This window comes from Pseudoliparis swirei, chromosome 6 (assembly GCF_029220125.1).
Source record: "Pseudoliparis swirei isolate HS2019 ecotype Mariana Trench chromosome 6, NWPU_hadal_v1, whole genome shotgun sequence".
NCBI lineage: Eukaryota > Metazoa > Chordata > Actinopteri > Perciformes > Liparidae > Pseudoliparis > Pseudoliparis swirei.
The window spans coordinates 1,919,437-1,935,521 of record NC_079393.1 but is presented as its reverse complement, the minus strand read 5'-3'; the positions used below and the strand labels follow the sequence as shown (position 1 = coordinate 1,935,521).

The 16,085-nt window shown below is 50.1% G+C and overlaps 2 protein-coding genes across 3 annotated transcripts in view; one reads left to right on the top strand and one right to left on the bottom strand.

Annotated features, from left to right (window-relative positions):
- ptprz1a (protein tyrosine phosphatase receptor type Z1a) overlaps window positions 1-16,085 on the top strand; it is a 77,052-nt gene that overhangs the window by 50,242 nt on the left and 10,725 nt on the right. The window contains exons 11-18 of one of the 2 annotated variants that reach the window (XM_056415712.1): window positions 25-59; window positions 151-799; window positions 1,538-2,023; window positions 3,324-3,456; window positions 6,004-6,089; window positions 6,171-6,256; window positions 7,379-7,399; window positions 7,868-7,958. In XM_056415712.1, the coding sequence (XP_056271687.1) occupies window positions 25-59; window positions 151-799; window positions 1,538-2,023; window positions 3,324-3,456; window positions 6,004-6,089; window positions 6,171-6,256; window positions 7,379-7,399; window positions 7,868-7,958 (1,587 nt within the window). The remainder of the gene's footprint in view (window positions 1-24; window positions 60-150; window positions 800-1,537; window positions 2,024-3,323; window positions 3,457-6,003; window positions 6,090-6,170; window positions 6,257-7,378; window positions 7,400-7,867; window positions 7,959-16,085) is intronic. The other variant, XM_056415713.1, reaches the window with a different exon arrangement.
- On the bottom strand, window positions 10,879-13,991 carry LOC130194678 (rho-associated protein kinase 2-like). Its single transcript, XM_056415714.1, has one exon. The coding sequence runs from the start codon at window positions 13,280-13,282 to the stop codon at window positions 11,408-11,410; it is 1,875 nt and encodes a 624-aa protein (XP_056271689.1). The 5' UTR covers window positions 13,283-13,991; the 3' UTR covers window positions 10,879-11,407.

Genomic DNA, 16,085 nt, shown 5'->3' with positions numbered 1-16,085 from the left:
CCAGACTTTTTTCTTTTCTTCTAGAAATTGATGTGAATCCTGATGAATACGAAGACGAGGTGAGAAAACGTGATCTTCATCCTTCAAGCGCTTCAACGAAGAGAGGCATGTTCACCAAGCTCTCTCCCCCCCCCCCCCTCTCTCTAACAGGGTACCTATGAACCCGACCCGTTCTGGGCCCATCCGGTCCAGACTGAGGACGACGGTCTCTCCTGGACCCCCACCGACCCCCCGAGGTCCTCCGGGCCTCTGGTTCCTCCGCTCGGCGCCGGGACCCCGACGGAGGAACCCGGTCTGAGGAGAACCTCCACGGCCGACCCGGTTCCCCCTGTCGGACCCTCCCGGTCCGGCCACGCCGAAGAGGCGGGGCCCCGCAGTACCGCCACGCGTCCACCGGGCGCCGCGGCACAAACCACGGGAGGAGCCGAGTTCAGTGGCCACGCCCCTTTTCTCTCCACGACCGGGGGAGCCCCGACGGAACTCGGAGGTTTGATTCCGACAGAGAAAACAAACGCTGTGGCTCCTCCCACTGCTCAGGCTCCTCCCACTTCTCCCACACTCGCCAGCGTGGAGACGAAAGGTAAAAGTCTTTCTTCCAGCGGCGCGACGACAACGCCGTCGCCGTTCTTCGTGGACGAGGACGACGCCGCCTCCGGCGTGGGCGTGTCCCCGGGTCCCGGAGGTCTCCAGACCGCCGCCTCCCCCCCGGCTGAAGCCCCTCCTCCTCGCTCGCCGTCCACCACGACCTCCGTCCGGTCGGGTGGCGTTCTCTCGCTGACCACGCAGCCGATGTCCAACGGTGAGCTCCTCCCCTCCTCCTCCTCACCGTGTGACTCCTCCTCCTGCCTGCATGCCCCTCCCTCCTCGCCCCCGGTGACCCCCTCTGCCCCGGACTCCCAGCATGCCGCTACCGCGAGCCGAGACCCGGCTCCTCCCTCAACCGCCACGCCCCCTGACTCCTCCCCCTCTCACCCACCCCTCCCTCCCCTCTCCCCCGGCGGCGGCTTCGACGATAGCGGTGACGGTGATTTTTGGTCCGGGTCTTCTTCTTCTTCGTCTTCGTCGACCTCCTCGGGCGACCGCCCGGTGTTTAGCGAGACTCCTCCCCTCCGGGTGGCGCCGGATCCGTCCGAACCCGCCTGGCGCCGCCCGGCGGTCTCCCCGTCTCTCGGCGGCCCGACCCTCCAGCCTTCGGCCGACTTCACCCTCCTCTTCCTCGGCGCTCCGGCCTCGTCCCGCTCGCTCTCCGGCGGCGAGGAGGCGTCTCTCCTCGGCGGTGACGGGTTTCCCTTCGCCAGCGACGCGGCGGCGGCGTGCAGCTGCTCTCTGGAGCCCACGCCGCCCCCGTCCTGGCCGCACGCCGCCGCCCCCCCGACCTCGGCGTGGAGCTCCGGCGGCGCGGCGCTCTTCTCCAGCGCCGGCGGCTTCTCTGCGGACGAGCTCCCGCTCTCTCTCTCGGTGGCGGCGTCCATCGCCCCCACGGCGGCGGCCCTCCTCCCGCTCGCCCGCGGTGACTCGCCCCCCGTTTCTGTTGCAGCCACGCCGCCGACCGGCGGCGGGGATCCCGGGAACTCCACCGCCGCGCTCCGAAGCTCCGCCCTCCCTCCCCCGGCCACGGACGCCAGCGGCGTCGCCTCGGGCTCCGCCCTGTTCCCCGTGGATCCGGACTGGGACGCCGTTCAGGCCTCGGCCTCCGGAGAGAGCGCGCCGCTCCCTCATTGGACCGAGGCCTCGAGCTCCGCCTCCGGCGCGTCCCCCGACGACGCGGACGGCCGCTCCTCGGCGTTCTACTTCGATAGCGAGAGCGGCAGCGCCGCCGCCGCCTCGGAGGCGGGAGGCGTGACGCCGGCGGCGGCCGCTCCTCCTCCTGTGGCGCCGGCGACGTGGGCTCCGCCCGGCGAGGAAGAGGAGCAGGAGGAGGAGCAGAGCGGCTCGGGGCAGCGGGGCGACATCGAGACGTCCTCCGACTTCAGTATCTCCGAGCACACGGAAAGAGGGTCGGAGGGGGAGGAGCCTGTCGCAGGTAAAAGCGCCGCCGTGGCGTCGAGAGACGAGATGACTCATCCTCCATCTTCAGAAACACATTTCACTTCTTTCTTCTTTTTTTGTACCGGTGGAAGCGAGAAAGCAAAGTAACCTGGAGCCGCCATCTTCCTCCTCCTCCTCCTCCTCCCATTCATCCTTTTAGTGTCAACCATCCATGTGTCTGTTTAAGGGGGTGGGGCATTTCCCAGCATGCATTGCCCGAGAGGTCACTCATCAAATGAATAACCCAAACGTTAAAACTGTCCCGATTGTTTTAGTTGATTTTATTTACAACTAATCGATGAATCTGCTTCATTATTTTTACTTTAGTCGTTAATAGTTTGGGACTTTTTTAGTTTTCTTTCAATCTAAATTTGTATTTTATTTTTTTGGTTTATTTTGTTTATTATTTTTTTTGGGATGATTTATTTAGAAGATCAAATGTTTACCTGCTGATGAAAGCTTCAATCAAAACGAATATGCAGACTTTTTTTATTTTTTTTATCGGAATGCATGTCCTTCCTCTCACGGCCACTAGGGGGAAGCAGAGCTCTCCGTGTCCTTCCTCTCACGGCCACTAGGGGGAAGCAGAGCTCTCCATGTCCTTCCTCTCATGGCCACTAGGGGGCAGCAGAGCTCTCCATGTCCTTCCTCTCACGGCCACTAGGGGGAAGCAGAGCTCTCTGTGTCCTTCCTCTCACGGCCACTAGGGGGCAGCAGAGCTCTCCATGTCCTTCCTCTCACGGCCACTAGGGGGAAGCAGAGCTCTCTGTGTCCTTCCTCTCACGGCCACTAGGGGGCAGCAGAGCTCCGTGGAGCTTCAGTCCTTGAGGGTCAACAAAGTGTCCAACTATGTGAATACTGACTGACCTGAAGCACGTGACGTGTTGGTAACGCCTCATTTAGCATATTTAAACATAAATAAAACAATAGCTCCTCCTCCTCCTCTTCCTCCCTGACCTGAGGAGGAGTTTCATGGTGTCGATGAGAACCTTTTTTATCCTTCTGGACCTTTTCTTTCGGTTTTTCCTCTTTTGCCCTTTTGACCATCCGGCAGAAACCAATCTGTTACGGCTGAATGAATGTGTGAACCGCTCAACAACAACAACAACAACACGTTTTCAGTGCGATTGTGCAGGAGAGGAAAGTAAACTTTATATATATATATATATATATATATAAAGTATGAGTTATATGACCATAAATGGTTACATATCCCTCTGAGAAGCAGAACCAGTGAACTCCCAGCATGCACCAGGCCTGCTGAAGCGTCATCGTTCTTCTTCTGGTCCCTGCAGACGCCAACAGCAGCAGCCACGAGTCCAGAGTCGGGGCCCTCGGGGGCCGGAGGGCCGTGGTCCCGCTGGCCGTCATCTCCACGCTCACCGGCCTCGGCCTGCTGGTCCTCATCGGCATCCTGGTCTACTGGAGGTCAGTGAGGGGGTCCGCCACTAGGGGGGGGGGGCACGACCAGCTCTCTCTCGCACTCCCTCTCCCCCCCTTAATAAACACATACACGAGTATTACATCGAAGTTATATGATGGAGGAGGAGGAGGAGGAGGAGGAGTGTAACCGACGCGTCATTGGTCGAAATCTATCGCACGTTTGTGGATCATCTGGGGCCCTCGAGGGCCAAGGAGCCAGAGGCTTTGTGTTGGCCGCCATCTTGGATTATGATGTATAAACGATGACATCATGCTGTATAGAAGAAGACTAGAAACTAGAGACTGAGACATAAACTCATGTTTACTGAGGGAATACATCAAGAGAAGTAGAGTCACTATAGATACTTCTATACAACCAGAGGAGCCCCCTGGTGGTCAGGAGAGAGAATGCAGCTTTAACACATGAAGCAGAGACTTCTATACAACCAGAGGAGTCAAACTCATTCTTTCTGCAGTGAAAATAGACTTTGATTCTAACACACACACAACCCTTCAACCCCATCATATCTCTAGATACTCCTGGTGTGTGTGTGTGTGTGTGTGTGTGTGTGTGTGTGTGTGTGTGTGTGTGTGTGTGTGTGTGTGTGTGTGTGTGTGTGTGTGTGTGTGTGTGTGTGTGTGTGTGTGTGTGTGTGTGTGTGTGTGTCCCCCTTCAGTAACAATGCTGACTGAATGGATCCTTTCATCTCTCCTGACCGCATGTTGTTCCTCTCCTCCTTTTTAACCTTGAGAGTCTTTGTCGTTTTTTTATAATTATTTTTATCGACAATATTCAAAACTTGATTCTCAGCCAACAGAAGTTCCTGTGAGTGTTTTAAAAGTCCTTCTTCTTCTTTTGTGAACCTCTTCAGGAGGAGAAGCCCAAACCTCCACATGTTGTTCTGCTTGTTGTTGCATCTCAGATTGAGCAACACGCTAATCCCTAATAATCTGGGGGGGGGGGGGTAATCCCCGGGGAAGCAAGTACCTCGGCCACGAGCCGCCACTCAGCCCCGGGGGGGGGGGGGGGGGACATCCGCCCGATGTCTGACAGGAGCAAACGTGTCGGCGTCTTGTCGAGCAGCGGGAGGCCACGCCCACAATCCTGCTGCTGTGTGACATGGCGACGCCCACTTTCAGTTTGAGGATGTTTAGATATGAGAGACATGTTCAGATATAAGAAAGAAAAGCTTATTTATAGGAATATACTGGCAGATTGTTGGTGCACCTGAAGATGGAGAATGGTTGTATAGAAGTCTATGCTTCATGTGTTGAAGCTGCATTCTCTCTCCTGACAACCAGGGGGCGACTCCTCTGGTTGTATAGAAGTCTATGCTTCATGTGTTAAAGCTGCATTCTCTCTCCTGACAACCAGGGGGCGACTCCTCTGGTTGTATAGAAGTCTATGCTTCATGTGTTAAAGCTGCATTCTCTCTCATGACCACCAGGGGGCGACTCCTCTGGTTGTATAGAAGTCTATGCTTCATGTGTTAAAGCTGCATTCTCTCTCCTGACCACCAGGGGGCGACTCCTCTGGTTGTATAGAAGTCTATGCTTCATGTGTTAAAGCTGCATTCTCTCTCCTGACCAGCAGGGGGCGACTCCTCTGGTTGTATAGAAGTCTATGCTTCATGTGTTAAAGCTGCATTCTCTCTCCTGACCACCAGGGGGCGACTCCTCTGGTTGTATAGAAGTCTATATCAATGACTCTACTTCTCTCGATTTATTCCTTATTTATGAAGTATTTATATCTTCATTTAGCATAGAGAGTTCACATTAATAAATATAAAACTAAAAGCTACTTTTACCCCTAAAGAAGAGCTGAGATTAACATTATTTTAATATTCATGGCTCGCCATAAAATCATGTTTTCGTTCCGCTCGGTCCACAGAAGTACAATGTGTTGTGTGAATAATGTTTATTTTTCTGAAGTTTATTGATTTTGAAAAGGAGCCGATCAGGTTGTCGTTGCTGTTGTTATTGATTGAAGTCTGATCAATAACAACATGATAATCCGTGGAGGAGATCACGGAGAACAACCGTGTGGTTTCTCCAGGCCTCTAATCCGCCTGTTGTTGCCGTGGGCGATAATCCCCGATGACCATTTCTGGCCCGACACGTCGCCGCTTCACCAGAACCGACCTGATCCGGTTAAAACCGTGTCGCGGATTAACGGAACATCTCGTCCCGTGTTGCTGGGCAGATTACGAGGATTCCCCCAAATGTGAAATGTGGCTGAAGCCGAGCGGGAAGACCGGAGCAGAGCGTCTCCTCCTCCCCCGGTTACTCCTTTACGGATTAGAGTTGTGCTCTAAATCAAAAACGCTTTCCATCAATATTTTTGGATTTTCTGTTCGTGATGTTGTGAAGACGATATTTTTGTCTTGTCTTAATTACAGTCATTGTTTATTTCCTGGAATGTGTTTTTTGAAGAGGATTTTCAAAATAAGATTGTGTGTGTGTGTGTGTGTGTGTGTGTGTGTGTGTGTGTGTGTGTGTGTGTGTGTGTGTGTGTGTGTGTGTGTGTGTGTGTGTGTGTGTGTGTGTGTGTAGGACCTGTTTTCAGACGGCTCACTTCTACATCGACGACAACTCGTCACCGAGAGTCATCGCCGCACCGCCTTCTGGATTGACACCTGGTAACACACACACACACACACTTCAATTCTAACACAACAGCAGAAATACACACATCTCACACCCCTGTTTCCTGTTTCCAGACGCACACACGTCTTTCCCCGTGAAGCAGTTTGTGGAACACGTGGCCGAACTCCACGACACCAACGGCTTCCAACGAGAGTTTGAGGTGTGTGTGTGCGTACCTGGTGTGTATTTGGTGTGTATTTTGTGCGTACTTGGTGTGTACTTGGTGTATATTGTGTGCGTACTTGGTGTGTATTTTGTGTGTATTTTGTGCGTACTTGGTGTGTATTTTGTGCGTACTTGGTGTGTATTTTGTGTGTACTTGGTGTGTATTTTGTGCGTACTTGGTGTGTATTTTGTGCGTACTTGGTGTGTATTTTGTGTGTATTTTGTGGGTACTTGGTGTGTACTTGGTGTATATTGTGTGCGTACTTTGTGTGTATTTTGTGGGTACTTGGTGTATTATTTACTGGTGTTATTTGTGTATTTGTGCGTACTTGGTGTGTGTGTATTATATTGTGTATGTGTATTTTATTGTGTATTGGTGTGTATTTTTGATATTATTAATATTTGTATTTTGTGTGTACTTATTAGTGTATTATTAATATTTATTAATTATTTGTTATTAGATTGTGTATTTTATTAGATTAGTGTGTATTTTGTGATTACTTGGTGTATTTTATTATTATTGGTGTATATTATTATGTTTATTAATGTATTATTGTGTGTATTTAATGGTACTTGGTGTGTATTGGTGTATATTATTAAATTATAGGTGTGTATTTTATGTGTTATTTATTATTATTATTTTATTTATTATGTATATTTATTACTTGGTGTGTATTATTATTATTGTGTTTGCCAATTGTTATTATTTATTATTATGTATTTATGTGTACTTAGTATTGTTATTTTATTAATATTATGTGATTATTATTATTTTATTAGATTGTGTGTGATTATTTAATGCGTACTTAGATTATTATTTTGTATGTATTTTAATATTGGTGTGTATTATATTATGTATTTTGTGTATTACTTGGTGTGTATTTTATAGATTATGGTGTATTTTGTGCGTACTTGGTGTGTATTTTAATGTACTTGGTGTATTTAATTATTGTGTATATTATTACTTGGTGTATATTGTGTGTGTATTTTGTGGGTACTTGGTGTGTATTTTGTGCGTACTTGGTGTGTACTAGTTGTGTATTTTGTGTTGTAATGTGTCTTCTTGCACCTCTCTGGGTGACTGTGTCCGGCCTGCTGCTTCACACCTCGCCATTAGATACTGAAGGAGAGTTACGAGGTAAGAGGCCCCGCCTCCTCCTGACGGAGGCCGCCGCCCTCGTGGCTGTGGGGCAGTGTGTTGTTGTTGTCTTGTTAAATGTGTATGCAACGCTCTGAACACACCCACAGGAGAAGTCCTTTACTTAAGTAGAAATATAACAGATTTAAAATCCACAAATATGTCGTTGAGTATCTTTTCTCTCGACGTTAAACTGACCTCTGACCCCTGACCTCACCTTCAGGGTCGAGTACATTCTCTAAAAGTCTTTAAATAATGGAGTAAATGTGACGTATTGAACCTGAATACTATGACAACAACTCGTGGATTTCGTCGTCTATGGGGACGAACTCGGAGCCTCGAGTGGACAAAACCTCCGCCACTTCCACGTTAGCTTAATGTTTCAGCTTTTAAGATAATATAGTATATCAGATTATTATAGCATACCCAGCCAGTAACGTGTGTGTGCGTGTGTGTGTGTGTGTGTAGGAGGTTCAGGCGTGCACGGTGGACATGACGACCGACGGCTCCAACCACCCCGACAACCAAAGTAAAAACCGATACAGCAACATCCTGGCCTGTGAGTACCTGATGGAGTTTGATTGACAGGTGGTTCGGCCAATCAGCAACGTGATGGCACTTATACGTTTATAATCTTGTCAACGTGTATATCGTATACACTGGTTGTGTCCATAGAGGGCGCTAGCGCGCCGCCCCTCTTAACATGTTGAGATGAAGAAAAAAATATAATATATACTGTCAAAAAACATTATATACCAAATAATTTAAATAGTCAATAAACCGTGTTGACGCGCTAAATGTGTGTGGGAGACCGTTAGCCTGTCAACAACCACTGAAGTTAATGTGACATAAATAATATATCGCCACTCATCCTCACTGAGAGAAGCTCCGCCCCTTTTACGGGCGCCGGCCAAACGTGTGAGCGGCAGCGAGAGCGAGAGAGCGAGCAAGAGAGAGAGTGAGAGAGCGAGAGAGAGAGAGCGAGCGAGAGAGAGAGGAGCGAGAGAGAGAGGAGAGGCGAGAGAGGAGAGAGTAGAGAGGAGGGAGAGGAGTCCGAGAGAGGAGGAGAGAGGAGGAGAGAGGAGAGAGAGGAGAGAGAGAGGCGAGAGAGAGAGAGGAGAGGAGAGAGAGAGAGGGAGAGAGGAGGCGAAGAGCTAGAGAGAGAGAGAGAGGAGCGAGAGAGGCTAGGCGAGAGTGAGAGAGGCGAGAGAGAGAGAGAGGTGGCGAGAGAGAGCGAGAGAGAGGAGAGAGAGTGGCGAGAGAGAGAGGCGAGGGAGAGAGAGAGAGAGAGGAGAGGAGAGAGCGAGAGAGGCGGAGAGGCGAGAGAGAGGGAGAGAGAGAGAGGCGAGAGGGAGAGGAGAGAGAGAGAGAGAGAGAGAGGAGGCGAGAGAGAGGAGAGGGAGAGCGGAGAGAGGAGGCGAGAGAGAGAGAGGAGAGGCGAGAGGAGAGAGAGAGAGAGAGAGAGGCGAGAGAGAGAGGCGAGAGAGAGAGCGGAGAGAGGCGAGAGAGAGAGGCGAGAGGAGGAGAGAGGAGGCGAGAGGGAGAGAGAGAGAGAGAGGAGGCGAGGAGAGAGGCGAGAGCTTGAGAGAGAGAGAGGCGAGAGAAGAGAGAGGAGAGAGAGAGAGGCGAGAGAGGCGAGGGAGAGAGAGAGAGAGAGAGCTGAGGCCGAGAGAGGCGAGAGAGGAGTGAGAGAGAGGCTGAGAGGGAGAGGAGGAGAGAGAGAGAGAGAGCGAGAGAGAGCTGAGAGAGAGAGAGGCGAGAGAGAGAGAGGAGAGCGAGAGAGGAGAGAGAGAGAGAGAGAGAGAGGAGGCGAGAAAGAGAGAGAGAGAGAGTGCGAGAGAGAGGAGCTGAGGAGAGAGAGGCGAGAGAGGCGAGGAGAGAGAGTGAGAGCGAGAGGAGAGAGTGAGAGAGAGAGAGAGGAGGCGAGAGAGAGAGCTAGAGGCGAGGAGGAGAGAGTGCGAGAGAGAGGAGAGAGGAGAGAGAGGGGAGGCGAGAGAGGAGAGAGAGAGAGAGAGAGCGAGGGAGAGGAGGAGAGGGAGGCGAGAGAGAGAGAGGCGAGAGAGAGGGAGGGAGAGAGGAGGCGAGAGGGGCGAGAGAGAGAGCGAGAGAGGTGAGAGGAGAGAGAGAGAGGAGAGGAGAGAGGAGGCAGAGAGGAGAGAGAGAGAGAGGAGAGTTGAGAGAGAGGGAGGCAGCGAGAACTAGAGAGGCGAGAGAGAGGAGAGAGAGGGGTCGAGAGAGGGTGAGAGAGAGGAGAGGAGAAGTCACGAGAGAGGAGAGCGGAGAGAGGAGAGAGGAGGGTCGAGAGAGAGAGAGAGGAGGAGGCGAGAGAGGGAGGCGAGAGAGCGAGGGACACGAGGGAAGAGGCGAGGAGGGCGAGAGAGTGAGAGAAGGCGGCGAGAGGACGGGAACTGGAGCCGCGGCGGACACGGGGAACTGGAGCGGCGACGGACACGAGAACTGGAAGCTGCCGCGGGTCACGGGACCTGGAAGAACCGGGTCACGGACCTGGAGCCGCGGCGATACGGGGGAACTGAGCTGGCGGCGGGACACGGGAACTGGAACCGCCGGGTCACGGGAACTGGAGCCGCGACGGACACGGGAACTGGAACCGCGCGGGTCACGGGACCTGGAGCCACGGCGGGACACGGGAACCGCCGGGTCACGGGAACTTGAGCGGCGGGACACGGGAACTGGAACGAGCGGCGAGATACGGGGAACTGGAGCAGCGACGGGACACGGGACCTGTAACCGCTGCGGGTCACGGGACCTGGAGCTGGAACCGACGGGACACGGGGAACTTGAGCCGGCGACGGGACACGAGGAACTGGAGCCGCCGCCGGGACACGGGGACCTGTAACCGCTGCCGGGTCACCGGGACCTGGAACCACCGCCGGGTCACCGGGACCTGGAGCCGGCGACGGGACACGGGGAACTGGAACCGCCGCCGGGTCACGGGACACGGGGAACTGGAACCGCCGCCGGGTCACCGGGACCTGGAGCCGGCGACGGGACACGGGGAACCGCCGCCGGGTCACGGGGAACTTGAGCCGGCGACGGGACACGGGGAACTGGAGCCGGCGACGGGATACGGGGAACTGGAGCCGGCGACGGGACACGGGGACCTGTAACCGCTGCCGGGTCACCGGGACCTGGAGCTGGCGGCCAGGACACGGGAATTGGAACGCCGGCGGGACACGGGAACTTGAGCCGCGACGGGACACGGGAACTGGAGCCGGCGGACACGGGACCTGTAACCGCTGCGGGTCACCGGGACCTGGAGCTGGCGACGGGACACGGGGAACTGGAACCGCCGCCGGGTCACGGGGAACTTGAGCCGGCGACGGGACACGGGGAACTGGAACCGCCGCCGGGTCACCGGGACCTGGAGCCGGCGACGGGAACCGCCGGGTCACGGGACCTGGAGCGGCGGCGGACACGGGAACCGCCGCGTCTGGGAACAGCAGCGGCGGGACACGGGGAACTGGAGCCGGCGACGGGATACGGGGAACTGGAGCCGGCGACGGGACACGGGGACCTGTAACCGCTGCCGGGTCACCGGGACCTGGAGCTGGCGACGGGACACGGGGAATTGGAACCGCCGACGGGACACGGGGAACTTGAGCCGGCGACGGGACACGGGGAATTGGAACCGCCGACGGGACACGGCGACCTGTAACCGCCGCCGGGTCACCGGGATCTGGAGCCGGCGACGGGACACGGGGAACTGGAACCGCCGACGGGACACGGGGAACTTGAGCCGGCGATGGGACACGGGGAACTGGAACCGCCGCCGGGTCACGGGGAACTTGAGCCGGCGACGGGACACGGGGAACTGGAGCCGGCGAAAAGGACCTTAAATTACTCCTGCTGTAATCTGGCACCATAGAGACAATTACAGGGTGGCGGGCAGAGATTTCAGGGGGGCGGAAACACTGACGAATGAAGGACGGGTTCGGTGTGGCCGTCGTCGCACGCCGCCGCCCTCTGGAATATACCCTTGAAGAAACCCTAATTCGTATTCTGCATTTTTCTTTTCATCCTGTCCAGCTCGAACTCTCTGTCCCCCATCCTGCCAAAGACTCTCCTCTTCTTTTTCATCTTCAGACAGATGTCTTCCAGGAGCTTTATTTCGTCCTTCCACTGTTGAATTTCAGTCTCCGGCATCGGTTTGGTCTCCTCTAGGACCTTGTTTTTGTTCTTCAATTTTTGGATTTCGGTCTCCTGGATCCATTTTGTCTTCTCCAGGACCTTGTTTTTGTTCTTCAGTTGTTGGACTTCGGTCTCCTGGATCTGTTTCTGCTCCTCCGGGACCTTTATTTCATCCTTCAACTGTTGGACTTCGGTCTCCGGGATCAGTTTCTGCTCCTCCAGGACTTGTTTTTCGTCCTTCAACTGTTGGACTTCGGTCTCCTGGATCTGTTTCTGCTCCTCCAGGACCATTATTTCATCCTTTAACTGTTGGACTTTGATCCCCGGGATCAGTTTTGTCTCCTCCAGGACTTGTTTTTCATCCTTCAACTGTTGGATTTCGGTCTCCTGGATCCGTTTTGTCTTCTCCAGGACCTTGTTTTTGTTTTTCAGTTGTTGGACTTCGGTCTTCTGGATCTGTTGCTGCTCCTCCGTTACCTTTATTTCATCCTTCAACTGTTGGACTTTGGTCCCCGGGATCAGTTTTGTCTCCTCCAGGACTTGTTTTTCATCCCTCAACTGTTGGATTTCGGTCTCCTGGATCCGTTTTGTCTTCTCCAGGACCTTGTTTTTGTTCTTCAGTTGTTGGACTTCGGTCTCCTGGATCTGTTGCTGCTCCTCCGGGACCTTTATTTCATCCTTCAACTGTTGGACTTCGGTCTCCGGGATCAGTTTCTGCTCCTCCAGGACTTGTTTTTCGTCCTTCAACTGTTGGACTTCGGTCTCCTGGATCTGTTTCTGCTCCTCCAGGACCATTATTTCATCCTTCAACTGTTGGACTTTGATCCCCGGGATCAGTTTTGTCTCCTCCAGGACTTGTTTTTCATCCTTCAACTGTTGGATTTCGGTCTCCTGGATCCGTTTTGTCTTCTCCAGGACTTTGTTTTTGTTCTTCAGTTGTTGGACTTCGGTCTCCTGGATCTGTTTCTGCTCCTCCAGGACCTTTATTTCATCCTTCAATTGTTGGACTTTGGTCCCCGGGATCAGTTTTGTCTCCTCCAGGACTTGTTTTTCGTCCTTCAACTGTTGGACTCTGGTCTCCTGGATCTGTTTCTGCTCCTCCAAGACCTTTATTTCATCCTTCAACTGTTGGACATCGGTCTCCAGGATCAGATTCAGCTCCTCCAGGACCTTGTTTTTGTGCTTCAGTTGTTGGACTTCGGTCTCCTGGATCTGTTTCTGCTCCTCCAGGACTTGTTTTTCATCCTTCAACTGTTGGACTTCGGTCTCCTGGATCTGTTTTGTCTTCTCCAGGACCTTGTTTTCGTTCTTCAGTTGTTGGACTTCGGTCTCCTGGATCTGTTTCTGCTCCTCCAGGACCTTTATTTCATCCTTCAGCTGTTGAATTTGGGTCATTTTCAGGACCCTGTTTTTATCCTCCAGGACCAGGTTATTGGAAGTCACATCTTGGAGTTGCTCCTGCAACATTTTGTATTTGTCCAACACTTCACAAAACCTTTGACCCAGAACTCTATGGGACGAGTGGAGCTGTGTTATTTTGGACTTACGTATATATTTTCTCGTCCAGTCCTTTAAAGTTGAAATCCTTTTGCTGTGGTACTCTTGGTAATCTTCTTCTGGGGGAGTTACTGGAGGGTCTTCAGGGCCAAACATGGTCTCCATGAAACTCTTGTCTCCATAAAAGACTGGTGGTCTGATGGAGACAATAGGATGGGTTGTGCGATACAAATTCATGTTTTCAGTAAATCCGACGTAGTGAAGAGGTAAATCCAATAGAAGCAATGTAACATCTCCCTTTCAGCTGGCTCTACATATAGCTTCCTCTCTAGGGACAGATCAAAGCTCACTCACTTGATGACATCACAGGGGGATGACATCATCCATCGCCATGGAGGCAGCAAAGTGCATTCAACGGAATGTTCAGAGCTAGAGTGCAGAGGAGCCGGACCAATACGCCGTAATTGTTCCAAACAAAGTGTCTTAACTTCCTCAATGTTCCCTCCTCGCGCACCACGTCCGGTCAGAACGTAGGGAACGTTCTTGCGGTCGTAGACATGCGTCCGTGAAATCCAACGGACTCACAGATTTGCTTCTGTGAGCCTGAACGCGTCATGAACTCCAAGCGGCTGCTCCATTGAACTCCATGTTAAATCGGACCACGCTTTCCTGTCGGAGAGCCGGCGGTACCACTTTTATAAACTGCCCTGAAGCTCACACGCCTAAACCGCACACGCATCAAAAGTACAGCGCGGCGTTCGTAAGAGTCTCGTCTCTCTCACGATGTCAAGATGTTGTCTGTTGGACTCGTGGGTCCAGTGTAAACAGGCCGGGTTTGACTGGTGGTTTTGTTGAAAATTACGAAAGGGATGTTAATCTTTAGCTGTTTGTGTGTGTGTGTGTTTGTGTGTGTGAAAATGATACACTAGCTGAACAACATAAACAAATGTCAGTTTAGTTCTACAGTATATATATAGTGTATAAATATAAACTATAGATATATATATATATTGTGTGTGTATATATATATATATACATAGTATATACTTTACATATATTCAATATATATATATTTATAGTATATATAAACAGTATATACAGGACTGTCTCAGAAAATTAGAATATTGTGATAAAGTTCTTTATTTTCTGTAATGCAATTAAAAAAACAAAAATGTCATGCATTCTGGATTCATTACAAATCAACTGAAATATTGCAAGCCTTTTATTCTTTTAATATTGCTGATTATGGCTTACAGCTTAAGAAAACTCTAAAATCCTATCTCATAAAATTTTAATATTTCCTCAGACCAAGTTAAAAAAAAGATTTATAACAGCTGAGTGTTTGTCAAGGCTCAGGAAACCCTTGCAGGTGTTTCGAGTTAATTAGACAATTCAAGTGATTTGTTTAATACCCTACTAGTATACTTTTTCATGATATTCTAATATTTAGAGATAGGATATTTGAGTTTTCTTAAGCTGTAAGCCATAATCAGCAATAAAGAATAAAGGCTTGTAATATTTCAGTTGATTTGTAATGAATCCAGAATGCATGACATTTATTTATTTATTGCATTACAGAAAATAAAGAACTTCATCACAATATTCTAATTTTCTGAGACAGTCCTGTATACTGTGTATATAAATACACCTACAACTATATATATATATATTTATAGTATATATATAAACAGTATATACAGGACTGTCTCAGAAAATTAGAATATTGTGATAAAGTTCTTTATTTTCTGTAATGCAATTAAAAAAACAAAAATGTCATGCATTCTGGATTCATTACAAATCAACTGAAATATTGCAAGCCTTTTATTCTTTTAATATTGCTGATTATGGCTTACAGCTTAAGAAAGCTCAAATATCCTATCTCTAAATATTAGAATATCATGAAAAAGTATACTAGTAGGGTATTAAACAAATCACTTGAATCGTCTAATAAACTCGAAACACCTGCAAGGGTTTCCTGAGCCTTGAAAAACACTCAGCTTGGTTCAGTAAACTAAATCACAAGTATGGGGAAGACTGCTGATCTGACTGCTGTCCAGAGGACCATCATTGACACCCTCCATCAGGAGGGTAAGACACAAAAGAGGCGCAAAATCCAAGTTGCTTGAAATCCAGTGTGAAGTTCCCACAGTCAGTGATGGTTTGGGGAGCCATGTCAGCTGCTGGTGTTGGTCCACTGTGTTTCATCAAGTCCAGAGTAAATGCAGCTGTGTACCAAGAGATTTTAGAGCACTACATGCTTCCGTCTGCTGAAAAGCTCTATGGAGATGAGGATTTCATTTTCCAGCATGATCTGGCACCTGCCCACAGTGCCAAAACCACCAGTAACTGGTGTACTGACCATGACATTACTGTCCTCGATTGGCCTGCCAATTCCCTGACCTGAACCCCATAGAGAATTTGTGGGGTATTATGAAGAAGAAGCTGAAAGACACCAGACCCAACAATGCAAATGAGCTAAAGGCCGCTATTGAAGCATCCTGGGCATCCATAAACCCTCAGCAATGCCACAGGCTGATTGCCTCCATGCCACGCCGCATTGATGCAGTAATCCGTGCAAAAGGATTCCCAACCAAGTACTGAGTGCATTAATGGACATTTTCAAATGTTTGATTTTGTTTTGCTGTTATAAATCTTTTTTTTACTTGGTCTGAGGAAATATTAAAATTTTATGAGATAGGATTTTAGAGTTTTCTTAAGCTGTAAGCCATAATCAGCAATATTAAAAGAATAAAAGGCTTGCAATATTTCAGTTGATTTGTAATGAATCCAGAATGCATGACATTTTTGTTTTTTAAATTGCATTACAGAAAATAAAGAACTTTATCACAATATTCTAATTTTCTGAGACAGTCCTGTATACTGTGTGTATATAAATACACCTTTTACTATATATATATATATTTATAGTATACAGTATATATATACTGTGTGTATATAATATAAATACACCTATAACTATATATATTTACACCCTCCATGCTCAGCAGAGAGACAGATTAGGAACATTTAAAAATGAAGC

What these genes read in the sequence shown, in the direction of transcription:
- LOC130194678 (XM_056415714.1), bottom strand. Translation starts at nt 13,282, where the DNA reads ATGAATTTGTATCGCACAACCCATCCTATTGTCTCCATCAGACCACCA.